Below are 25,550 nucleotides of genomic sequence, written 5' to 3' on the forward strand. Positions count from 1 at the left end.
ACTAGCGGGCGGTAGGGACTAGGTTGACAACCCCTGCTCTAGCACATAAATGCTTAGTATTGTGTTGACAGGGACATCTGCTCGTCATTGCTAATGCTGCTGCAGCAGTGTCATTGGAGATTTTGTTGCAAGAATTTTTCGTCTAAAAAAAAATTATGAAAAACTTTATAGTTACTTGTTGCTTTTTCAAACTGTGTCCAAAATGTTACATTACTCTTACTCTTTTGTTTTGTTTTGTTTTGTTTTTTGTTTAGATCAACCAGATGGCCACAGCTCCTGACTCTCAGAGATTAAAACTGTTAAGAGAAGTAGCTGGCACTAGGGTATATGATGAACGTAAAGAAGAGAGTATCTCCTTAATGAAAGAAACAGGTAAAAATTACCCTTCGCAGCATTTCAAAATAATTTCATGCCATGTTACTTTGATATATTTAGTGCATTTTCTGGCTTGCTGAGAATGCACTGAAACGGTGGATATGAAACAATGAGCTAAGACACAATCTGGAAATTATTGTTATGGTGTAGAATTCTATGATGCATCCATTATGGTTCAACTGCATATCTGCATGTTTCTACCAAGGTTGTGCATATTTAGCCCCATAAAGCAGGGGGAAGGAACCCTGGGCCCAGGAGCCAAATACAGCCTATCAGGCCTCTGAGGAGCCTTTTGAGGCTAACACCCCGTCTCCTCAAGCCACACATCCCACCAGCTCTACTGTATGCCCACCTTGAATGTTTTAGCTTACCAGAAGTGTGTCCTTGAACTCTGATAATGACTCTTGCTTATCCAGATGGGGGAGAGAGGAGTGTGTTTGTAAAACTAGTGTACTGTAAAATGGTAAAATTCACATTCATTGCTCCACCCACTTTCCCCTCTTGGCTCTCCCACCACTAGCATATAGCCCCCAGATTGTTGTCCAGAAGGGTTCATGGTCCTTGGCTAGAAAAAGGGTTCCCTGCCATAAATCAATCATGTTGATTCGTTGTTCAAGGTGTATGTGGCTTGGCTAAATCCAGCTACTCTCCCAAAGAGCTTACTGGAGTTATTGGTGATTTTCTTGAGAGAGCAGTATACTGAATCAGACTGGGAACTGCACATTTATCCCTAGTTGCAGTCTAGCTGTTTGCTACCTGCCTTCATGTTATGAGGAGTCTCTTTCAATTAATCTCTTTATTTTTCCTTTAAATTAAATCATTAATGATGCTGTATGTGGTTAACTCTGCTTTATCATTTGGTTATTTTTAACCATAGAAAATATGAATCATTGATTTTGAGATTTAGTATAAATAATGAAATCATAGGCAACTTTTTATCATAACCATTGAGAATACAAGCTAATATGCTTAGTGGATTTCCCCCAGATAGGACATGTTGTTTAAAAGAGCATTTCTGCCATGTAGTTGGTTTTGTTGTTCTGTTTAATGACAGAATCCTGATACTTATTGTCTGCACTAACTTAGTCTTCTAAACTCTTTCTTAAATCATTTCTAAAGAGGGGAAAAGGGAGAAAATAAATGAGCTGTTGAAATATATAGAAGAGCGATTACATACTTTGGAAGAGGAGAAAGAAGAGCTTGCTCAATATCAAAAGTGGGATAAAATGAGAAGAGCACTGGAGTACACCATTTATAATCAGGAACTTAATGAAACCAGGGCTAAACTTGATGAGGTAAGCCATTTTTAAATTATATATTATTTTTTTCGTTACCAGCGTTTGTTTTTCAACATATGTTTAAAAAAATATAGTTATGTTGTGCATGTTAACCCACAACTGATGTTTTTTCAGCTTTCTGCCAAAAGGGAAACAAGTGGAGAAAAATCAAGGCAATTAAGAGATGCACAGCAGGATGCTCGAGATAAAATGGAGGTGAGGTCTTCATTGTTCTGATCAGAGCTGTTCTGATCTAAATAACTGTTTTTAAACAAATATTATTATTTATTTGTGTAGCCAAAGCCATTACAAAAAAACTAACTTCATAAATACCTTTAATGTGAAAAACAGAATAAAAAAACCCACACAGTTTAAATAATTATTAAAACAAGGCATTCTGTCAGATAAGAATTTCCTCCCCTGAAGAATTTAACTTTTCATCCCCACAAACTTTTCTCCTTAAAATTGCCGTCCTAAAGGCAGAACAGGTCATTTTTTCAGAAGTGTAGAATGTTAATCAAATAGTAGATCTCTCAACTGGGAGATTTAAATCTTTGCCCAAGGCTGCTCTTAAGTCCTCATAGATTGGGCACATGAGTCAGTAGTTGCTTCTGTTTTACAGTTGCCTTAATCTATAGTAACAAGCAACAGAGACTCTGGATGGGGTGTGAAAAAGACAGAATTGCATGTTTTCATCCATATGATGCATTGTTGATAGAGAGTGCATGTGGTGACATGTCACACTATATGTGCATCTCCCTGGCTAGACCTATCATTATGTAATGAGAATTGTTTTAATTTTAAAATTATGTAACCTGTTGTACTTTTCCAATCTTCTGTTGATGTGTTTGTAGGAAATTGAACGGCAAGTCCGAGAACTTAAAACCAAGATTTCAGCTATGAAGGAAGAAAAGGAGCAGCTCAGTGCTGAAAGACAGGAACAGATTAAACAGAGGACCAAACTAGAGCTTAAAACGAAAGACTTGCAAGATGAACTGGCTGGAAATAGTGAACAACGGGTAAGGGCTGGAGGGTAGTTGTAGGATAACATGTCAAGGTGTATTTTATTTTGTCTTTTGGGACTCTCTAAATAGAATGTAAAAACTGCAGGGCAAATAATTCTTCAGTTTTATAAAAGGACAGTTGGGTACAATGACAGTTGTTCTCTGTTATCTAGACTGCCATAGTGAAAAAGAGTTCTGTCTTTCTAATTAAAACACAGCAAGGTCATTCTTTTTCTCTGTTTGGATCAAAACTGGTTTGGGGGGGGTAACACATTAAAGTACAATATTTCATAAGCAACAACAGAGTAGATATGGAGTATGGCTAACTTTGTTTATACAGTGGTACCTCGGGTTAAGTACTTAATTCATTCCGGAGGTCCGTACTTAACCTGAAACTGTTCTTAACCTGAAGCACCACTTTAGGTAATGGGGCCTCCATCTGCTGCTGGGCTGCCAGAGCACGATTTCTGTTCTTATCCTGAAGCAAAGTTCATAACCTGAAGCACTATTTCTGGCTTAGTGAAGTGTGTAACCTGAAGCATATGTAACCCGAGGTACCACTGTATACCACTTTCCAAGCCAGTGCTGAGTGTGCCATGGATGCAGAGTAAACAGAAGTCTGTACGTAGTCTGCGGTTGGTACATATTGAGAAAATCTATAAGAGCAGCCAATTTCAGATTTGAACTATTATCAAGCTTTCGTGCTGTCCGTATAAATTCCTTATTGAAGTTCTTATTTAATAGCATTCGACAAGAAGAGCTTCTTCACAGATTACTGTTCTTGTTAAAGGCAGCAGTCTATGATAGCTTATTGCTAAGTAGCTCTATTAAAATTGGGGATGCACAGATGCTGCTTTGAAGTTTGGTAAGCTGTAAACTGAACCAAAGCTTTTCTGAACATATAATTTCTAGAGTTTCTATAGCTACTGCTTCTTTCACACCTAAAAACATTCTGATAAACCACTTCCCTTACTTCTTGTTGACCTTCGTGTTGTCTGTTTTTCCAGAAAAGACTCTTGAAAGAGAGGCAGAAACTTCTTGAGAAAATTGAAGAAAAACAGAAAGAACTAGCAGAAACAGAACCAAAGTTCAATAGTGTAAAAGAAAAAGAGGAACGAGGAATTGCCAGGTTTGTGTGCTGATTAGCAGTGGTATGAAAGGGAAATATTTAGCATGTGCAATGAGGAATACTTCTGCATATACAAGCTCTTCTTTTGTGAAGGAATTGGAAGGGTTCTAGTATAGATCATGCGATGAGCAAGAAAATAATTAGGAATACATTTGGCATGGTTAACTCAGTTAGAGCATGGTGCTGATAATGCCAAGTTTGCAGGTTCAATCCCCATAAGGGACAGCTGCATATTCCAGCATTGCAGGGGGTTGACTATATGATTCTCAGGGTCCCTTCCAACTCTATGATTCTATGATCTTTGAACTTCCCTGTAAGAGAGAGAAGACACATGCTAGTAGAATGGATGGAGCTGTCCTCCGTAAGAGGTAGTGGCACAGGATTGAGTAGAAGAGCTTAGGGTTTTCTTTCTGCCACTTGAAAACAAAATGTTTTCTGTCAACAGATAGAGGCTTGGGATTTTTATGTTTGAAAGTGCTGACCAATCTGAGCCTAACAGTGCAGTCCTAGAGATGTCTGTTCAGAAGTAAATCCCATTGCATTCCCGAGTAAATGTGTTAATGGTTGAAGTTAAATGAGAGAGCTTGATAAAATTCCAAAATAATAATAATAGGTATTTGAGCAAAACACAGTATAAAATAAAGGAAATAGTATATATCTTACCTCACTATCAAAAAAATTTCAAAGCTTTCTCTCTCTCTCTCTCTGCTTTCTGAGACCTGTTGAAATAGAAGATGATTGAGTAGAAAGTGATAAAACAAGTTTAAAAGAGAAGCAATTGTTAAATAACAAAATTGAAAGAAAAGAACACAAGTGTTTCTTGAAATGACTTCTTTCAGTTCCCTGCCACAGTTTAATTCAAATTTGATGTGTCATGTTAAATATGAAGAATATGCTTCTCTGTTAGGTTTATAGCATTATAATTTCATGTTAAAAGGTTTCAGTTATATTTTTCTCTTCCAACAGACTGGCACAGGCCACCCAGGAAAGAACAGATCTTTATGCAAAGCAAGGTCGAGGAAGTCAGTTTACATCAAAAGAAGAGAGAGATAAATGGATTAAAAAAGAACTGAAATCCTTAGATCAAGCTATCAATGACAAGAAACGGCAGATCGCTGCTATACATAAAGATTTAGAAGACACGGAGGCTAACAAAGAGAAGAATCTGGAGCAGTATAGTGTAAGGATTTGAGTTTAGTGGTACAGAAATATTTGAATCAGGGCAAATTATAAGTACTGTATATAATCAGGGCTTCTGTATGTTGGGTGTGGCTTCATATGCGTTGGGTTGCGTTCACCACCATGCTGGCACAGTGAAAATTCCTTGCCCCCTCCCTCCCGTAAATACTCTTGAGGTTCAGGGAACCCTTGAGAAACATCTGGAATGTGAGAAGGAGGCATTAGGAGACGCTCTGGTGGTGTTACCCTACAAAGGAGGGTGGAATAAAAACACTGATTCTTCAGCCAAAAGAAGACAAACTCAGCACGTGGAAAGAGTTCATATTTGTTGGTGCAGCATAAATCTAGAGGCCCCAGTAGATATCTCCGAAAAGCTGGAACCCCAAACAAAGGGTGCAGAAAACTTTAATAATATTATAGAAAAGAGTGCATTTATGGCAGAAGCTTAAGCCATCCTATTTGGCTATCTCTACGCATGCTCAAGACATGCTCCTACGTACTGTGCAATACTGTAGTTCTAAGCAAAGGAAATAAATTGACTATTGACTCATACAAATGTTGCATTCTACGCTGCCAGCCTTTCTGCTGTCTGCTACATGAAGCCTAATCTGGGTAAGAAGAATGTACTGCTTCTCTTCTTAGAAGATCTACCAAGGTTAGCTTGCTTTTCTCTGCTTTGGAAGCTGATAAGAGAGACACTGCTTGTTCGCAAAAAGACAAAAATGCAGCTTCTATTCACAGTTGAGGGTTGTAGGGAAAATTAGCAAGCTGTCCAAGCTTCAAGGCCAAGACAGCACTGCAAAATAAGCAGGCAGAGATGGCTATATTTCCAGTACATTTCCTATACAGGACAGTTGTGGTTGTGGCTGTGATAATGTGTTTAAGCAGACTCAGCACTTGGCAAGCTGAGGTCACTTGTGTACAGTATAGAGATGTGTTCTGTGACAGAGGGTGTGAGCACAGGTGTGCTTGCTATGGGTTCTGACATATGTCCTAGGCCACAACATCCATCTGGGTCCCAGGTCATGACACCTAGGAATCGGTGGGGAGGAGGCATACCATTGGTGACTAATCAAAGGCATCTCAAAAAAAGAGACCTTTGACACGATCTGGTCTCCCTTTTTCTCTTTTATTGAAGAAGAGCAGCATAGTTTAATGCCACCACCATCACAGAGGTGTCTGTGGAGGGGATATGCTGATAGAAAATGTATTGCAACTTTTGAATACATTGGGGGGGGGGGGTGAGTGGTGAGGAGGAGGAAGAAGAAATGGCAAGTTCTCCTTGTGTGAGCTACCTTGTGTGAACTCCCAGTTGGATGTAACCCATTATCTTGAAAGTTCCATGATTTTGTTTTTAAAAACTGGAGGTGTAATTATGGTATAATTAAGTAAGCTACAACTTCAACCCTATATTTTGTCATCCTGTTTTCTGAATATTTTTAGAAGACATGCAGTGTAAGTTTGGAACTCTACTGGCCAATCCTGCCTCATGTAAACTACTAACCCCTTAACCTGGTCTCTCATGTTTCCATGCATAGGACATGTTGAATGGGGGGGGGGGTTTTGCAGAACAAAGATTGTGCAGGTTGGACCTGGGCTCATTAAATGTGCAGATGTAAAATGGATCTGGAGTATGTGGGGCCAGTACAATATAAAGAGCATACTCCATATCACTTCGCTGTCCGCATGGGCTTGAGCCGTGAATGAAAACCTTCCAAGCAATTGTCAAATATGACTGTTCCATCTTTGTAGTCAAATATACCCTATGCTGAAAGTACCGTAGCCAAAAATCTAAATTGCTCAGTTGTAGCTTTAGTTTCTTATCAATGTTCTCTATAAACTGTAAATAGGATCTTTTATTTTATTCTGAACATAATTCTGCTGCTTAAGGGAACAAAATGTATTGGAGTCAATTAAAATCATGAGATGCTGAATTTTAAAATATCTCCTTTTATGCATTAGAAACTGGACCAGGATCTTAATGAAGTGAAAGCTCGTGTTGAAGAACTGGACAGAAAATACTATGAAGTGAAGAACAAAAAAGATGAACTACAGAGTGAGAGAAAGTTAGTAATTTTTTTAAAGGGTTGACCTATCCTATATTGTGTGAATATGTACAGTGATGTATATAAATATTGATTACTCAGACATTAATAAATACGGTTTCATTGTTTAACTATTATCGGTATAGGGTACAATCCATTGAGGGCCCTCACACTCAGGATAGGGCTTTTGTTCCAATAGAGATGTTTGATTATAAAAAAGGAGGAAACACTGTTATTACTGTGTTTCGACAGTGTTCTCTCAACTTTCTGGAGCTGGTTTTAGCAGGTTACTGGGAGTTGCAGAAGGGAAGAGCGACTGAAAAAAATCACTCATCCTCTAATGTTAGTGCACACAACTTAGGAATCAAAATCCCTTCTGTCAGCGGAAGGGGACCAGTTGGATTCATCCATGTAACAGAAGAGTGCACTGTACCTGGAAGCAAAGATTATAGCAGTGCTTGAATTTCTGTTATCTTATTAGTATAGGCACTGTTATACTCCAACCCATGGAGTTGACTCATAAAATCTGTGTTGAGATAGAAAACAATTATGGAGTGGAATATAGCATCCTGGGAATCTGAGCTTTCATATTTTCCAGAGATTATAGCCATGATAGTTCTGGAGAAAAGTTTGAGAATGTGTAAGCACTGTTTTACTATCAGAGGGAACCTCATTCATGGATTCTAGCAATTAGGGCCTGGTTTTTAATTCTGTTTAATTCCAGGTTCCTACATTTGATGGCTGTTCTCCAACTTTCCCTTGCACTTCTTTTAGTACTCCAGCTATTTCAAAAATACTCTAAATTTCCCAAAATGTGAAACCTGGAGGCAGGGGGCTTGCATGAAGTACTGTCTATCTAATTTTTTGTTCTCCAATCTTGGTGGCAAGGATTTTTGCTGTGTTAGAAAAAAGGAGTGATACTTTAAGAGATATATGACATATTGCCTCTTCTTGTTAGGGATAATAAATCATTTTGAGGAGCTATACACTGTAGAAGAGATTTAACAAAAGAGTTAATAGCATTAAAAAATTCTTGTGGAAAGCTTTAGATTAGGACAAGGTTATTATAATACCACTACCCTGATCTGATAGGGACGCGGGTGGCGCTGTGGGTAAAACCTCAGCGCCTAGGACTTGCCGATCGTCAGGTCGGCGGTTTGAATCCCCGCGGCGGGGTGCGCTCCCATTGCTCGGTCCCAGCGCCTGCCAACCTAGCAGTTCGAAAGCACCCCTGGGTGCAAGTAGATAAATAGGGACCGCTTACTAGCGGGAAGGTAAACGGCGTTTCTGTGTGCTGTGCTGGCTCGCCAGATGCAGTTTGTCACGCTGGCCACGTGACCCGGAAGTGTCTGCGGACAGCGCTGGCCCCCGGCCTCTTAAGTGAGATGGGCGCACAACCCTAGAGTCGGACACGACTGGCCCGTACGGGCAGGGGTACCTTTACCTTACCCTGATCTGGTATTTTATTCTGTTTTTCCTTGAAGATACGTTTTGTAATATGGAAGTGTACTATTTTTTCAGTTACTTGTGGAGAGAAGAGAATGCAGAACAGCAAGCTCTTGCTGCAAAACGGGAGGACTTGGAAAAGAAACAGCAGCTTCTTAGAGCAGCAACAGGAAAGGTGAGAGTCATAGCATGCTGTCATAATTACGATATATTTTCAGAAACTAATATAGTTCTTTTTCCTTCTGAAGAATTTTGTGGGGAATGGTCAGGCCAAAAGTAAAAATCAAAACTGTCTAAAGACAAATTCATTTGTATTACCAAGTCACAAATACAAACCAAACTGTGGTTTTTTAAATTAGCTTCTGTGGTCACCAATCACTTGCTTAAGTGCATACAGTTGCCCTATAGTTGTGTATATTAACTTGTCTGAATAAATAATGGATTCAGTGCTGCGTGCATTATAATGATCATTGCATAACATGTCCTGTTGGTATAAAACTGATGATAACTAAAAGTGGAGGAAATCCTTAGAGAGAGAAATAGTGACTATTTCCACAAAGTATAGGAAGCTCAAGTAATTCTGCTTCATTATGACAGGCTATTCTAAATGGCATTGACAGCATAAACAAAGTCTTGGAGCATTTCCGTCGCAAAGGCATTAACCAACATGTTCAGAATGGCTATCATGGAATAGTAATGAATAACTTCGAGTGTGAGCCTGCTTTCTACACCTGTGTTGAAGTTACTGCAGGAAACAGGTATAGTTCTGATTACTAGGCTTTTTTCCTGTGGAAATGTTCAATGTGAACATATTAACTTTAAACCGTTGTCTGCTAGCACTTAAAATGGTGAATTGGGCTTTTTTCTAATAAATATTAGTGCATGAAACTTTTTGGTTCCATAGGATTTTTTTCTTGGTAGTGCTTGATGGCATGTAGGAGGGGAGACAATGCAGTTTTAATTTAAGATTAAACATTCATTCATTCAACTTTGTTCTCTCTCTTTTCATGTTAGGCTTTTTTATCATATTGTAGACTCTGATGAAGTTAGTACCAAGATATTAATGGAGTTCAATAAAATGAATCTACCCGGAGAAGTAACTTTTCTGCCTCTGAACAAGCTGGATGTTAGAGATACTGCATACCCTGAAACCAATGTGAGTCTGCCGTCATCGTCTTCTTTAAATAGCAAATTGTCCTGTTAGGCCCACATACTTGTAATCGTTTCAGTGCTATTTTGGCCACAAATAAAATGATTGCAAAGGTGGATGCAACCTGTATTTCATTTGTCCCTGCATGTTGTCGTTCTAAATCTGTCTTTTAGCCAGGTTATTTTCCTTTAATTTAAGGGAATCCTGGTGTGATTTACTTACATTCTAGATTATTATATTCTACATTTCAATTATTTGTATTTTTGGCACCAGGTTGGCTTTTTTATTGTATACATTTTGTACCTGAAAATAAATGCAGTACACTTGTACTTCTTTTTAACTGTTTAATATTCTTGCTTTCAGGATGCTATTCCTATGATCAGTAAACTAAGATACAATCCAAGATTTGATAAAGCCTTCAAGCATGTTTTTGGAAAGACTCTTATTTGTCGTAGTATGGAAGTGTCTACCCAGCTGGCTAGAGCTTTTACTATGGATTGTATTACTCTGGAAGGTATGACTTAGGTTCAATTTTATTTGCAAAGGAAAGGGATTTCACAGTTTACTTGGCTCTTTGTCAGCTATTCAACAAAGCATATATAATTCATTGTGTTCTGATAAGCTGAATTTGTTGTGTACTAGTTCTCTCCCAAACCCTGTTCCGGCTATATATTGAAAAGGCCAGTTCATACAAATGTAATTGCTTGATTTTTAGAATAACTTAGGTAGAGCTGTAAATGTTTTTCATTAAGTGTTAATAATAATTTTAAAGCGGCAGAAGGGGAATTTCCAGCCCACAGGCCTAACTAGTTCTTCTAGGCCTTTCGATTTGGCCGGCAGGGCCATTTCAACCAAGTCACACTCACCTGCCCTACATCAGATTAGCTTCTATTCTTCACAAATATATTCCCCACCCCCAGGTGATCAAGTCAGCCACCGAGGGGCTTTGACTGGGGGTTATTATGACACAAGAAAGTCTCGACTTGAACTGCAGAAAGATGTAAGAAAGGTGGAAGAAGAACTAGGAGAACTTGAAGCAAAGCTCAATGAAAACCTGCGAAGAAACATTGAAAATATCCTTCATAGTGCTTGTTCATATGTGGAGGGTGTTGCTGGTGGGATTGCTTATTTGCCTGTTTCTCAGTAAAATAACTGCATTGTGTGTAAGGGAATGGATGACTGAGGTACAAATAGTGTGTGAATGCTGTTGGTAGTTTTGTATGTCTCTCAGTGTACATGCATTTGTCTTCTGCATGAAGGCGAGTAAGAGATGACATAATAGAAGTTTATAAAATTAACCATGGCATGGATAAAGTAGATAGAGAAAAGTGGGGTTTTTCCCCCCTGTCTCATGACATAACCAATGAAGCAGTGTTGGAAGATTCAAGATGGATAAAAGAAACTACTACTTCATGCAACACATGGTTAAACTGTGGAACTCACTCCCACAGGAGGCAGTGATGGCCATGAACGTGGGTGGCTTTAAGCGCAGTGGCCAAATTCATGAAGGAAAGGGCTGTCAGTGGTTCCTGGCCATGATGGTTATGCTCTTCCTCCACAGTTGGAGGCAGCAATGCTTCTGAATACCAGTTGCTGGAAACCACAGAAGGGGAGAATGCTCTTGTGGTAGAATCCTGCTTGCTGGTTTCTGACAGGCAACCGTTCAGCCACTGTAAGAACAGGTTGCTGGAGTAGATGAGCCATTGGCCTGATCCAGCAGGCTCTTCTTACGTTCTTATGCTTTGGTCACTGTTTGGGAAACTCAGAAGGGCTGGTTGCTGTTAAGAAAAAGTAGTGTAGGTATATTGTTGCTGAGATATCAGTCAAGATTTGCTGGGCCTAGAAGAACAGAAAAAGGGGTCTTAACCGTATATTTGCAGAGAGTAGCTCTTCACCAGTAGCGTTGTAGAAACTGAACAAATATGCCAGGAGCTTTGCTCAAAAGGTGCATATGAGATTGTTTTTGCTGGGTTTGTGGTTAAGTCTGGTAGGTGATTAGCTTGTAAGTACAATTTTCAGCCATATTGTAACTTGCACTGCATTTGTTTATAGAAGGTTGTGGCATGTAGTATTTCTGTCCATGTTAATATGCTATGATTTGTAAACAGCCTTTATTGCTGTAAAAGGATTCATTTTTTAAGACCAACAACATACTGATTTTATATCATTCATAATGTTCATGATGATCAGAATTTTTCCTTAGCACACTGCATGGATTAATAATGAAATTGATCAGCTAATGAATCAGATGCAGCAGATTGAAACCCAACAAAGAAAATTCAAAGCTTCCAGAGACAGCATCTTATCGGAGATGAAAATGTTGAAAGAGAAGAGACAGCAGTCAGAGAAAACATTTATGCCTAAGGTATGGGATCATAGATTTGTAGCGTTGGAAGGGACCACGAGGGTCATCTAGCCCAACTCTCTGCAATACAGGAATATTTTGCTCAACGTGGGGCTCGAACTCATAGCCCTGAGATTAAGAGTCTATTTCTCTACTGATTGAGCTATCAACAGATATAACTATAATCCTAACAACTGACTCGCAGTGGCTGGTTTAATGGAATAGAGCAACCACTGGTGCATCCACAGCCCAGTCACTTGTACCAGTCATGTCGGCAGCAGGAAAAAAACGCCCCTTTGCTAGTTCAGTTCCTTTGCTGAATCAGGCTAATTGCCATCATATGACAGCAGTAGGGCCTGCTCAGGATCCAGCAGATCCTGTGCTTACAAGTGGGCATTCCCCTGATGGTGGAGCTTCCCCAGCAGCAGAGTCTAGTAAAGGGCCACCTCCGCTCCATCCAAACCCCCTCCAGCATGACAGTTCAAGGGCTTTGATTGCTCTTCCTGCACAGCAGATTATACTTTCATTATCTGGATTGTTCAGTGTGCTATCCAGTAGATTAACTGGTTTTAAAAAAGGAATCAAGCAAGTAATAGTAATAGTAATGCTTATGATTATGATTATTTCTCAGTCCAGTTTCATATTCCCTGAGAGTCTCTAAGGCTGCAGAGTAGGATTTTACTTCTGAGTAGGTACATATATGAGTGAGATCACTGTTGTTGCTTATTGCGTTTAAGCCTTTTTTATATGGCATTTGCTGCTAGATCACATAATTAGATAAACTGGAAGGCTTATTTCATGATACTCGCATTTAATTTTTAATTCAGCAACGCAGCTTACAAAGTTTGGAGGCAAGTTTACATGCTATGGAATCAACCCGGGAGTCTTTAAAAGCAGAACTGGGGACAGACCTGTTGTCGCAGCTCAGTTTAGAGGACCAGAAACGAGTTGATGCACTTAATGATGAGATCCGACAGCTACAGCAAGTAAGGACACTTAAAATGAAAAATAAAATTGCTGTGTTTAAGAATGTTGGGAAATTATGTACAAAAGCCTGTTCAGAACTATTTCCTTCCCCACTTTCTACCTTTGCTACCTTTTCATTTGGTAGCAAAAATAGTGTGATACCAACGTTCGTCATTCATAGAGCTGATCCACTGGAATCAATGGGTGCCCATAGATTTCAGTGGGCTTGCTAGAATGTACTTATAAAACATGTATGCAAATAGTGGAGAGCATAAAGCATTTAATGAAATACCAGTAAACAGTTTTAGCTGATAACTTTAGTTTTGTAAACCACTCTGAGGTTTTAGTAACATAAAGCGATGTATAAATATTGTGAAATAAAATTATTTTTTAAAACAATCAGCCAACAATATTTAGTTGTTTTTGTATATCCATATGTATTTCTTGGTTTATAGGAAAACAGACAGCTTTTGAATGAAAGGATCAAGCTTGAGGGGATCATCACACGAGTCGAGACTTATCTGAATGAGAATTTGAGAAAGCGCTTAGACCAAGTTGAACAGGTAAGATATTTTATTTTGATCCACTCCATTCTTAACATTTTTTTAAAAACCATTTTAAAATCATCACAGTGACTCGGTATTTACTGGTGTGTCTCTAAGTTAGTGGATGTTCACATAATATTTATTTATTGAACTGCCAACATTCAACAAATTTTGGAGAATCCTATGATGACACAAATATAAATTCTCTTTATGCAATTTTTGGTGTGAAGCTGCAGTCTATATTTCTAATCAATTATAAAAATGAGCTATTCAATAATAATATATTGTAAACCATGAAAAGTAACCTCTTCTATGTAGTATAGTCTATAGTTTCCTTATTTGCATCGGCTGAACTTGCATGCTGTTAACATTTTGCATTTTTAGGAGCTGAATGAGCTGAGAGAGACAGAAGGTGGCACTGTTCTTACAGCAACAACATCAGAGCTTGAGGCTATCAACAAACGAGTGAAAGATACGCTGGCACGCTCAGAAGGTTGGTAATCAAGAGAAGGTGTCATATCTAGTATATTTTATTAAAATATTCTAAAATACAGTTAACTTAAAGTATTCCAAGAACAATTAACAAAGATTATAACACTGAAATGAAATCATGTTCAAAGAGTATACAGTACAAATAGTACAAAGAAGGATAAAGAATAACTAGAACTGGTAGCACAAGCCTGGACACATTAGCTGTGCTTCCCGTTAAGCCCTCCAGAAGGATAAAAGCTTATTGGACTCCCTTAGTGCAATGGATTCCATGGCTTCTTTCTGAAGCTGCTGCTAGAAGTTGTAGTGGATGCTGTGCTTGACATAATCTTAACATACCTTCATTTCTTTATACTGGCACATCTGGATTTTGTTGTCTTGTTCTTCATCACCTTTGGGAGTTTATTAACAACATTCCAGAGTACATTCCCACCCCACCCTGGTTATATTTTAAAATCATAGATATTATTAATAAAGATTTATCAATGTTCTGCATTTTCTTTGTATATCAAGTTGTAAGGCTCAATTTCAACTATACGTTTTTATACTATTCTCTGATTTGTTATACTAGATCTGGACAATTCAATTGATAAAACAGAAGCAGGAATCAAAGAACTCCAAAAGAGCATGGAGCGCTGGAAGAACATGGAGAAAGAGCACATGGATGCTATTAATCATGACACAAAAGAGCTTGAAAAAATGACTAACCGGCAAGGCATGCTTCTGAAGAAGAAGGAGGAGTGTATGAAGAAAATCAGGGAATTGGGATCACTTCCCCAGGAAGCGTTCGAAAAATACCAGACTTTGAGCCTGAAGCAGGTAACAAAAGTGTTGAGTGCTCATCTCCAGAGACAGTGAGTGGTGGTTCATACCGTGCTCTGATGGATTTTCTCAATTCTTTTATACAGCTATTTCGCAAACTGGAACAATGCAACACAGAACTGAAAAAATACAGTCATGTCAATAAAAAAGCTCTAGATCAGTTTGTGAACTTCTCAGAGCAGAAGGAGAAGTTGATAAAACGTCAAGAAGAGTTGGACAGGGGCTACAAGTCCATCATGGAGTTGATGAATGTCCTTGAACTCAGAAAATATGAAGCTATCCAGCTGACATTCAAACAGGTATTATTTGGCACTCATTGTGAGTGACAATGCTGTTTGACGTGCTTTGAATTACATGTTGGAAACAATTGTATTATGTATTTTGCATGTGTTCATATTTGAAAAGTTCATAAATTGTCACCTGGTTTTATTTTTACAAGCAAACTGAGGTTACTGAAATCTTAGCAAGAACTTATTCACTCTATGAAAAGGTCCTAACACAGGCACATGTCTCAGACTAGATTCTAACCAGATTGTAAATATTTGTAGGTGCTAGAAATTTTTTATACTGTACTACGTTTACCACAATTGCTATGAGTTTGATACAGGATAAACCTGCTCTTGACCCCACCAACTGCAGTATTGGCGCTTGGTGCATGTGTGAAGAGACTCTGCTTGCATATCAATGCTCTACACAAGAGGAGATCCTGAGCCAATCCAGATTCTCTATCCCCACCCCCACCCCTGTGCACACGTGGAGGAGCTTTGTGTACATATGTTGTTGCAAGCGTAGGGTCCCTTATACACACAGAGTATAGGGAGCCAGCCCATATAGTCCCCAGTCTTTTGTCATTCAAGTTTTTTGTTTTGCCACAAGTGCCAGTGGCAAGCACCACTTTGCTACTTTGTGTTTAGTGCACTTTGGAAACACTGAATCAGCAATTATTAGAGTACTTCTTTAATCGGGTGATGGGATGGGATGGGATTTTCTAGGATGAACTCTTATGGCAATGCTTTACCAAAGTAGCTTTTGAAATCCTTTTAAATTACTTTTACAAATATTTTCCTGTCAGAAAAAAGCCTCCAGGTTATTTGTGCAAAGATTAATATGGATTGAATTACTCTTTCTCAAGGTCTCAAAGAACTTCAGTGAAGTCTTTCAGAAGCTGGTGCCTGGGGGGAAAGCTACACTTGTGATGAAGAAAGGTGATGTGGAAGGCAGTCAATCTCAAGATGAAGGTGAAGGTGGTGCTGAGAGTGAAAAGGGATCAGGATCTCAAAGTAGTGTTCCTTCTGTAGACCAGTTCACTGGAGTTGGGATTAGGGTAATGGAATATTTTACCTTGCACTCTCATGACCACAAATTATATTATGGTAATGCTTAAGAATTAGCAGTAACTAATCTTTCATTGTTCCTGCAGGTGTCATTTACTGGCAAACAAGGTGAAATGAGAGAGATGCAGCAGCTTTCTGGTGGACAGAAGTCACTTGTGGCTCTAGCCTTAATTTTTGCTATCCAGAAATGTGACCCTGCGCCGTTTTACCTCTTTGATGAAATTGATCAAGCCCTAGATGCCCAGCATAGAAAGGCAGTTTCAGGTAGAGTCTTGGGTATTTTATTGTTCAACACAATGCTACATATTACTTCTCTATCTAATTGCAGTTACAAAGAAAGCTTCTCATAATAAAAATAATTGGGATTATAGTTTCATTATAGCTGCTTAATGTGGCATATGTGCGACTTGTGGCTGTCCTCCGAGGTACAGAAGTGAAATGCTGTTAATGCTTTTTGGGAACATGGATGGCTGTTTCACTGTAGCTGAAGGAAGGAACACAGGGAGATATTTGCCACTTGAAGTTGACCAGTTCCCTAGCTCTGTGGATTCCCCAGATAGGTCTGGGTCTCACTGATGCGAATGACATTGTAATAGTAAGGCAGAGTATGACTTCTAGAAGGTAATTGGCTTTATTAAGATGTGTAAACCTTATAAACCAACCTGGGCTCTGCATTTGGGGCCCTTCTTCGTCCAGAGGATGGCAACATGAGAATGGGCCTTTTCTGCAGTGGCTCCCTCTTTGTGGAATACTTTCCCCAGGAAGATTAGGCTGGTGCCTTCATTATATATATTTTTAGATACCAGGCGAAAGCATTTTTCTTCAACCAAGCCTTATTGCTACTGCTTCCATCAACCTTGGAAAAGTTTTCATAGTGGCAGTCCCAATCCTGCTCTGGCACATTATCTGAAATGACAAAAGAGCAGTGCAGCAGCCAGGAAGATGGAGTTACCCCTTGATTTCTTGACTGGTATATTCCCAATTATTGTTAGAAAATCAAGCCGCATTGCTTCTATATCGTAACAATTATATATTTCTTCCAAGTCCTTCCACATTTATTCCATACATGATGAATCAAATGCTGACCAAATCGAGCTCCTATGACAGTTTACAGAATAGTCATGTGATGCCCACTCGAGCCAATTGCTGAAATTTGCTTGCATTTTAATATCACACTTTGTTATGTACCAGAACTTTCTGCATTTTATTACTTACCCACTAAAGAAATGCCTGGAAAATTATTTCAATGTTCGTTGAGAAATTTGTTTTACTTCCCCAGATATGATCATGGAACTGGCAGAACATGCTCAGTTTATTACCACAACTTTCAGGCCGGAACTGCTCGAGTCTGCTGATAAATTTTATGGTGTAAAATTCAGAAATAAGGTATGCAATTATAAAACATGTTAAATAAATTATTGTAGGCAATGGCTGAAGTCCCTCCAAAGCATGATGGGACACTGTTACCATAAATAATAAATCTGGAACCTGCTTATAAATCACTTCATTAACAATAAAGGCACATGAATTCAACAGGCTTATGTTAAAGGCTGCGATGGCCTCTGACACATTTCTAGTGACTTGATTTTTAGTGTTTGCATAGATTTCAGCTTCATTTGACTGACTGAAGGCAAGGGTAGTACTGCACAGATGTCTAGATACACAGACATTTCGGAACATATGACTGGAGGGTTTTTATTTTTTACCTTTATTATTTTTAGTACAAAGTACGTGCTGTCCTCCTTCTAGGCTGCTTTCTGTAGATGACAGTCTAAAAGTAGGAGAGTATGCACTCCATTCTATTAAAGATCCTGTGCCAAGAGTTTGAATTGTGCTGTTTGTATAAAATACGTAACTCTTGTCATTTAGAGTGCAGACCAAAGCCGTGATGTGTCACACTTGGGGGTGGATGGGATGGTCACCCTCCACCAGCCCAGAACAGCCCCACTGACTGTGAAGTGTAGCTCTATTAACTTGGAGCTCCCTTTTTCTTCCACTGAAAGTGCAGGCTGGCAGAACCACTGGCATGAAGGTTCAAAACGGGGTGTTTGAGCGCTGCCCCACTGGCCTCACTTGATGGCCTGTACCCACACCTGGGAGGGACAAGCTTGTGGATACAGTGGTTGCTTTGCCACTTCATTGTGTTGCACCGCTGCCCAGCCAGGGTTTGAATTGCTCTGGCTGATTATTTTGCTCTGCCTTTGCTGTTCATAGGTGGCGGGATCAGGTATGCAGGACTCTAAAAGCTCTGAGTAATGGAAATCTTGTTCTGACATTCACCACTCCAGTTTCTGAAACATCACAAGGCAGTGTCCATTCACTTTCAAATACAGGCGTCTCCCCACTTACGCTGGGGTTACATTCTGGGGCCCTGCATGCATAAGCAAATATTTTGTAAGTGGGGCTAAAAAGCCTCCAAATGCCCGTTTCCCCCTGCTGCCCAGCAATCTCTTTCCCACTCTCTCTCCACACCTAGAGTTAAAGTTCTGGGGCCAGCTGGAGACTGGAGGTTGCACAGAGAAGTGGCTGCTGTGCTACTGTGCACATCAGTTGCTAGGTGGGGAGAATGAACAGCCTACACAAAGCCCTGCTGTATCTCTCATCTCTTTGGGGCTTCCTCCACCCTCACTGAAGTCTTCCTAGGGCTCCGGGGAGGGTCTCCTCACTGGCCACAAGGACTCTCCAGCTCTCTCCTGCCATTTCCTGGTTTTAATCTCTTTATTTCCTGACACCGTTCATATTTGTGGTCATGTGCAAGTTGATTGTGTCTAAATGGGAGGATGCCTGTACATATTTGCAAGCATAAAGGTTAGAAATGGAAGCTGGATTTAGGATGCAGTATTGCATGCTGAGATTTTCAAAATGTTGTGTGTGGAACATTTGGTAGAATGATTTTGCCTGGCTCATACATTAATTACACAGTTACAAATTTACAGTACTGTAGAGGGAGAGTGCTTCATAAACACCATGGAGCTGTTATGTTGGCTAGCATCTTCATTGATTTCAATACCGTGTTTCTTTTTCTGATTTAGGTCAGTCATATTGATGTGATCACAGCAGAGATGGCCAAAGACTTTGTGGAAGATGATACTACTCATGGATAAGTGGCAGAGAGCTGTCAGCCTGTTGGGAAAGTCTGTAAAATATTTGTTTCTACACTGGGCAGCTGTGTAAAATCTGAAATACATTGTGACTGTTCAAAAGCTATTTTAACATAAGTTAATGGAGCATCTGAATATTATGACTTCTGTATACATTGGATTCCATTTTACATATGTGCTGTTAAATTCTTTTATAAAATACCTGTTAATTTTACCTTCATACTATACCTGTAGCTTTAAAAATGTACTTTTAATGTGTCTTTTTTGCTGTTTTAACTTTTTGGAGTTTTAAATGCCAGTTCTTCCTTCCCAGTTACAATTTTAATGTTTATACTGCCTCACATGGTTTTTTAAAATAGCTTCAATAAAATAATTGTTTTTAATGCTGTAATTTAGATACATGTTCTTGATATTGGGAACTGCTATACTGTCTACTATCACTTCATGTAGAATGCAGTTTGTTTATGTGTATGGAGATCAATATTTGGCAATAGAGCTTATAGATGAATTTACTCCTGGCTTGTAGGTCACTGGCTTTTTAGATGTCATGATAGGTTACAGAGATTGGTTGTAAATCTTTACGTAAGCTTCTGCTTGTGGTTTATGGGCTTTGGTGCCTCACAATCAGATAGGTTTTCTGTTCCATCATCTTTACTCTATTTTATAGCTTAGGAACTCATGCAACTCTGAACACCTATCATGCTCCACTTCAAGTTAGTTATATGCACAGCATCTGTTCTGGTTAAATGAAGTATCTCATATTTCTACCATTTTCATTGCTAGATAGCATGGGGTGGTGAATTTTGATTCTACATAATTTGATGTATTAGTGCAACATACTTATTCCACAGATGTTTTACAACAGGTGTGGGGAAACTTTGGCCTTCCAGTTATTACTGAACTACAACTCCCATCAGTGCTAGCAAAGTTGGCCAATGGCCAGGGATTATGGAAGCTGTAGTTCAGCAGCAACTGGGTCATTCATATAGATTCTCCCACAGATTATATCTACGATTAAAATCATGAGTTATCCCAATCTATGAGTGACTCCACAAGTATGTCACCTCCTTTCAGGTTTCAGTATAGCCATGTCAAAGAGAGAGAGGTTTACATCCTTCACACATGATATCATTGCAGAAGTGGAGCACTCTGGAGAGCAAGACTTATGTGAGAATTTACCTCAAAGTACCTTCCTTGATCATCTTCAATTGTACAAAGCAAGCAAGCAAACAAAAACAAAAACCCATTCAGATGCATCAGCTGTGCTGCATTAGCAGGAAAAAGATATTAGTTTGGTTTAGTACTGACCCTCCCCTAGTAATTTAGGATAGTAGCCAAGCAATGTAGGATTAGTTCCATGTTTATGTCTGACTAGATTCAGATGGGCGATCCAAAATATATTATTTGCTATTGGCAGAGCCAAACTAGCAGCTGGTGGCATTGTAAAATAAAACTTTTAGCATGCCAAGCCAGGGAGGCAAGCCAAGGCTTCATTTAGTGTTGCTCGAGTAAACAATCTCTTAATACTTCAAAGTGTTTTAAAAATCTGTGCATAGGTTTACTTTCCTTTTTACAAAGTACAGTTTTTAAGGAGCTGATCAGTAAATGCTTTTTTAAAAAAAATTAATGAAATTGCATTGTTGAAGCTGTTGCACGATAAAAACATTTTTCCTTAGTGTCACTATTGTACCAGATTAGGCATTAGCACGTGGCATTCTTGGCAGGTGAGCAGCCACCCCACCCCACCCCACCCGCTCAACATGTTTTGTTTTAAACTGTTTTTAATGTTGTATTTTAAATTGTTGTAACCTGCCCTCACCCTTACGGGTGAAGAAATTTATTATTATTAATAATAAAAAATAAAAGTCAGAAAGCTGTGTTTGGGCTTTGTAAGGTAACAGCATTACAGTTAGCGCCTCTCCAAAGAACACGAAACCAGGGTAATAGGCACTGCGACCCTGGAATTTCTTACTTCTTGGAATATAGTGAGGTGAGCCCAAGAGTATTTTCAAATCTTTGTTCTCCATTCTTTTGTGAAACGGAGGACAGGAAACATTACTATTATCAGGAGCAGATAATATATAATAACTTCACCTCAACTCAGAATCTGTGGATTTTGCTCAAAAATTCTCCAGGTTTTTACACATTCTCTGAATATTTGTTATCAAGCTGGTTCCCCCACACTAGTATTTGCTTAATACACAATGGATGGTTTTTAGTATTGACAAGTGTTAGTTGTTACACAATGGTTTATCACCCTTGTTTTCAGACTCTTGGTCATCAGGGATTCATTTCCACATCTGCCAAGGATTCCCTTCATATCTGGTCACAGAGGCCTTGTAGACCACACCGAATTCTAGTGCATGTCTTAGGAGAGGTGCAGGGGAACTAGTAGCCCTCCAGATTTGTTGGACTACAACTACCATTCCTGACAATTGGCTGTGCTGACTGGAGCTGATGGGAGCTGGGGTGGACACAGATTCTATATCAAGTTCTAGAAGTACTGACTGTGGAGCAGAACACAACCAATTTTAATGTTGGTGGACAAACTTAATTTCAGACATGAGATTAATTGAACCTGGCAGGCATAAAGTGTGCATTCTACCACTGAGCTGTGGCCCCTATCATGGTAGGCTTAGTTAGTTCTAGAATCTGATTTCAGTGCCAGGGCTGAATCCTAGAATGGATGTGCAGAACTTTTCAACTGTTGATTAGGGATGGGCAAATCTGTCAATTTTTGTTTCTGTTTTCTCATTTTTCAAAGCTTAAGTTCCATTCTCCACATTGCCACTTTACTGTGTGAATCTTATTCAAAACCCTCATGAACACCCATCATTTTAGCATGATATTTGATTGTATCCAGTTTTCCCTAACACATTTTTGCAAAGCAATTTTCCATAATATATACATTTTTATGCACACTTTACCCCAGAAGATGCATTTTTGTAAACGTTATTAGACGAAACCTGCATTGCAAAATTCAGAGGTCAGAGGATGGCTGTGTTTTGGTTCTTGTAATGGTTTGGAAAGTGTGAATTTGATGAATTCTCCTATAAATGCAAACTGAATCAAATCCGCCCGCCCCCATCTCTATGACTGACCAATTTGGTGATTTGTTTTATTTTGTTCTGAAAAAAAGCATGCTAAACTACATCCCTTCCTCGTCTGATACTGCACATCTAATTGATTGGCTGAGAAGTATGTGGTAACAGCATATTTCAGCATCACTGGGGAGTTCTCAGGGTAGCTTCTAGTTTCCCTTTTGATGCCATATCCACTCCTCAACTATCCTGGGATTGAATAGCTGCAGATCCCACCCTGGACCAGGGAAGAAGATGTGCAAAATAATTCTCCATCAGTCAGCTCCTGCTACTCCCAAATTTCAAGCAACCACCAACACAACAGGCTCTGTTTTGTGAAGTGGGCTGCTGGAGCACAAGGAGGAGGGGATCAGTTGGAGTGGGGGTTATTTTAATGGAAAGACAGTGGGCCCTGGTACCATTCTTGGGCTCAGCTTGTGTCCTGAGGTCCCTTGTTTCTCAGTTTTGTGGCCCTGCCTATGACATTAAGCATTTTTGGCAGCATTTTTGTACAGCCCTACACCTACATTCCCAGGGTGGTTTACAAGAAGAATGCATTTGCATTTTAATATTTTTTAAAAGTATGATAAAAGCAACAAAACAACAAAAAGCATAAAGCAGCAGGATTAAATATATATATATATATATATAAAAAGCTTGGGAAAGATAAAAGTTCATTGCCGAGGCCAAAAAGGCAGTAAAGTAGGCTTGCAACAAGCTTCTCTGGGGAAAGCATTCCACAACTGAGATTTAACCGCTCCGTACAGACCCCCCTCTCTCTGGCAATTATATATATAAAAAATTCTGCTACAGAGGCAGTGGCTGGCCTCATACAAATCACACATCTCTTGGCATAATATGAAGAATCAGAGTGTTACTACTTTGTTGCTTTTGACCAGGGCTCGACCAGTCATTTGTAGGATTTGTTAAGTAGAATCTATGATCTCTAGTACGTTTGTCTTGGTTAACTGGCCTCTGAACCTGTTCTGTGTATAATGGATTGTGAGGTTCTAGTTTTGAAAAAGAATGCCCACACTAAATTATGCAAACCTGAACCTTGCCTACCCTTGCCCTGAAGCAGGGCTGGAGGGACTTATGACCCTCCAGATTCTGTCAGACTCTCACTGCCATCAGTCCTAACCAGCATGGCCGATAGTCAGAAATCATGGGAGTTGTAGTGCAGCAACATCTGGAGGGCCAGAGGTTCCTCAGCCCTGCCCTAGAGTGTATTCCTGTCATCAGAGAGTAACAGGGAACCTCAACACAGCAGGAATGAGGCTTTCCATGTCAGAGGGTAGGGCTTCCAGACAGGTGGTTTTTTTAATACCTGACAGTATTTGGTAGATAAATGTAGATGTTATTTGCTGATGACAGCGTATATTCTTTATTGACGAAGCTTGACAAAATCAGAACAGCCACGAGTCAAGAATATGCATTTTAACTGTTTTACTTTCAAGTGTCCAATTCAAAATGCAAATTAAAACTTGCTTGAAATGGTCTCCTGAGAAAAATTAATGTGGAAAAATGGAAAACTCTGCCATTTTAAACATTTATGGGAATTCATTTCAGCTCTGCTTGCTATATGTGTTTACAGCCGCCAGGTGGTGCCTCTAACCTGACATCGCATGGCCAAGCCCATGTTTTTCTTTAACTTGCCAGCTGTTTCATATTAGTCAAATAGCAATGTGCAACTTCAAAGTGTTGCTGCCTTCAGGTTCCATTCTCCGTAAGGTTAATGGACAAAGTGTGAAGTAGTTTATGTTTCTTGAAACAAGCAGTTGCTTTTAGCGTGCCTACTTATAAGCACAGCGGGTGAGCATCAATTTTCAGTGCTACTGGAAGCTTGACGCAGCTGTTTCAAATTACATTTCATGCACTGGCAATTATCTGCTTTGTTTGTTCCAAAAATTGCTGCATTCCTTCCTTCCTTCCTCTGACTCAATTTTTTAAAACTAATTTACTCCAGTAGTACATGGCAATATTAGTATATGCTGAAAGGTGGGGGGAGGCCCAGCCTGATGGAAATAAATTGCAAAGTGAGTCCCGATACTTGAGACACTGAGACGCCCAACCGTTCCTTGCTTAATAGACGTGTGATCATTTTAGCTCAGGAAGCATCGCCATCAGGAATCCGGGTATTACTGTTACATAAGTATGTGAACCTCAGTGTTCAATTTGTGTTCAAACCTTAAAATAATGTTTTTAAGGTATTTCACAGATTTTTATCCTGCTTTTAAAAATAATGTTCTATTCAAAGCCAATCACCAATAAGTAACTATACAAAACACATTCAACTGTTCTTTAACAGTTTTTTTAATTAAAAAAACTTTATAACTTCATTATTGTGTGCAAAAGAAATGTGAGAGGAGTGTGTTCTTAACCATGAGAAAGAAAATAAGAACTCTATATATTTCACATCTTTGTGATTTATGGACCTTCCTTTGTGCCAATTAATGATTTAATGAGTTTGTGCCGATTAACGATTATGAACATTGACTGCAATCCTATGTACATCTCCTTAAAAATGAGTCTCACTGCATTAAATGGGCCTTACTCTCAGGCATAAATTGCATACACAAAGTCACAATACCAAAGCTTCACTATTGGTAGGTCTGCACCCAATTAGATTATTAAAGGGGTGAACTGTGGAGAGAAAAGTTTTCTCAATTGTTGATCTGACTTGGATTGTTTCCTAATAATAAAATTTCACACAAACAAACAAACAAACAAACAAACAGAATTTCGACTCTTCTACACTTACAATTTCTAGTTGTATAGTTGCTGTTTGATCCAGTGTGCACCTTTGGTCACATGTTGTTTCTTCTTAGAGTGAGTGGAGGATTTTCCTTTCCACACTAATGCAGGGTTGTGCCTGAGCAGAGAAAAGTTTGATGGGTGTGATCACACCTCTTAAATACTATCATGTTCCTTCAGTCTGTGGATGTCTGAGCTATGAGCATGTGCATCGGGATAGCCTTTTTGTGGCTTTGCAGGTTGGGTATTTGTATTAAATGTCTAGTATTGCAGAATTCTAACCTTGCCAGAGAATAGGAGATTCAGCAAGAAACTATTATTCAGCTGGTTACTATGATAACATTTTGCCTGTAGCTAATGAATGCTGTCATGGGCAGTACAGTGGTACCTCGGGTTACAGACACTTCAGGTTACAGACTCCACTAACCCAGAAATAGTACCTCGGGTTGAGAACTTTGCTTCAGGATGAGAAGAGAAATTGTGCGGCGGCGGCAGTGGGAGGCCCCATTA

General features: G+C 39.3%; 1 protein-coding gene and 1 long non-coding RNA gene across 5 annotated transcripts in view; one reads left to right on the forward strand and one right to left on the reverse strand.

The window, feature by feature from the left end:
- Positions 1–21,079, forward strand: part of SMC3 (structural maintenance of chromosomes 3) — a 30,689-nt gene extending 9,610 nt beyond the window's left edge. Inside the window, exons 8-29 of the mRNA XM_028730317.2 lie at positions 255–372; positions 1,495–1,670; positions 1,788–1,868; positions 2,507–2,671; positions 3,664–3,785; positions 4,752–4,965; positions 6,927–7,030; positions 8,531–8,630; positions 9,053–9,213; positions 9,470–9,611; positions 9,969–10,119; positions 10,526–10,678; positions 11,819–11,970; positions 12,777–12,935; positions 13,371–13,478; positions 13,845–13,953; positions 14,521–14,768; positions 14,858–15,070; positions 15,904–16,095; positions 16,192–16,369; positions 17,385–17,491; positions 19,138–21,079. Coding sequence (XP_028586150.1) covers positions 255–372; positions 1,495–1,670; positions 1,788–1,868; positions 2,507–2,671; positions 3,664–3,785; positions 4,752–4,965; positions 6,927–7,030; positions 8,531–8,630; positions 9,053–9,213; positions 9,470–9,611; positions 9,969–10,119; positions 10,526–10,678; positions 11,819–11,970; positions 12,777–12,935; positions 13,371–13,478; positions 13,845–13,953; positions 14,521–14,768; positions 14,858–15,070; positions 15,904–16,095; positions 16,192–16,369; positions 17,385–17,491; positions 19,138–19,209 — 3,225 coding nt within the window. The 3' untranslated portion in view covers positions 19,210–21,079. The remainder of the gene's footprint in view (positions 1–254; positions 373–1,494; positions 1,671–1,787; positions 1,869–2,506; positions 2,672–3,663; positions 3,786–4,751; positions 4,966–6,926; positions 7,031–8,530; positions 8,631–9,052; positions 9,214–9,469; positions 9,612–9,968; positions 10,120–10,525; positions 10,679–11,818; positions 11,971–12,776; positions 12,936–13,370; positions 13,479–13,844; positions 13,954–14,520; positions 14,769–14,857; positions 15,071–15,903; positions 16,096–16,191; positions 16,370–17,384; positions 17,492–19,137) is intronic.
- LOC114597491 (uncharacterized) overlaps positions 16,366–25,550 on the reverse strand; it is a 28,230-nt gene continuing 19,045 nt past the window's right edge. For 3 of the 4 annotated variants that reach the window (XR_013393199.1, XR_013393200.1, XR_013393197.1), the window contains one exon: positions 16,366–17,011. This is a non-coding gene — a long non-coding RNA (uncharacterized LOC114597491). Of the gene's footprint in view, positions 17,012–25,011; positions 25,159–25,550 lie in introns of those variants that run through there. The other variant, XR_013393198.1, reaches the window with a different exon arrangement.

Source organism: Podarcis muralis, chromosome 6 (assembly GCF_964188315.1).
Source record: "Podarcis muralis chromosome 6, rPodMur119.hap1.1, whole genome shotgun sequence".
In the NCBI taxonomy this organism is placed as follows: domain Eukaryota; kingdom Metazoa; phylum Chordata; class Lepidosauria; order Squamata; family Lacertidae; genus Podarcis; species Podarcis muralis.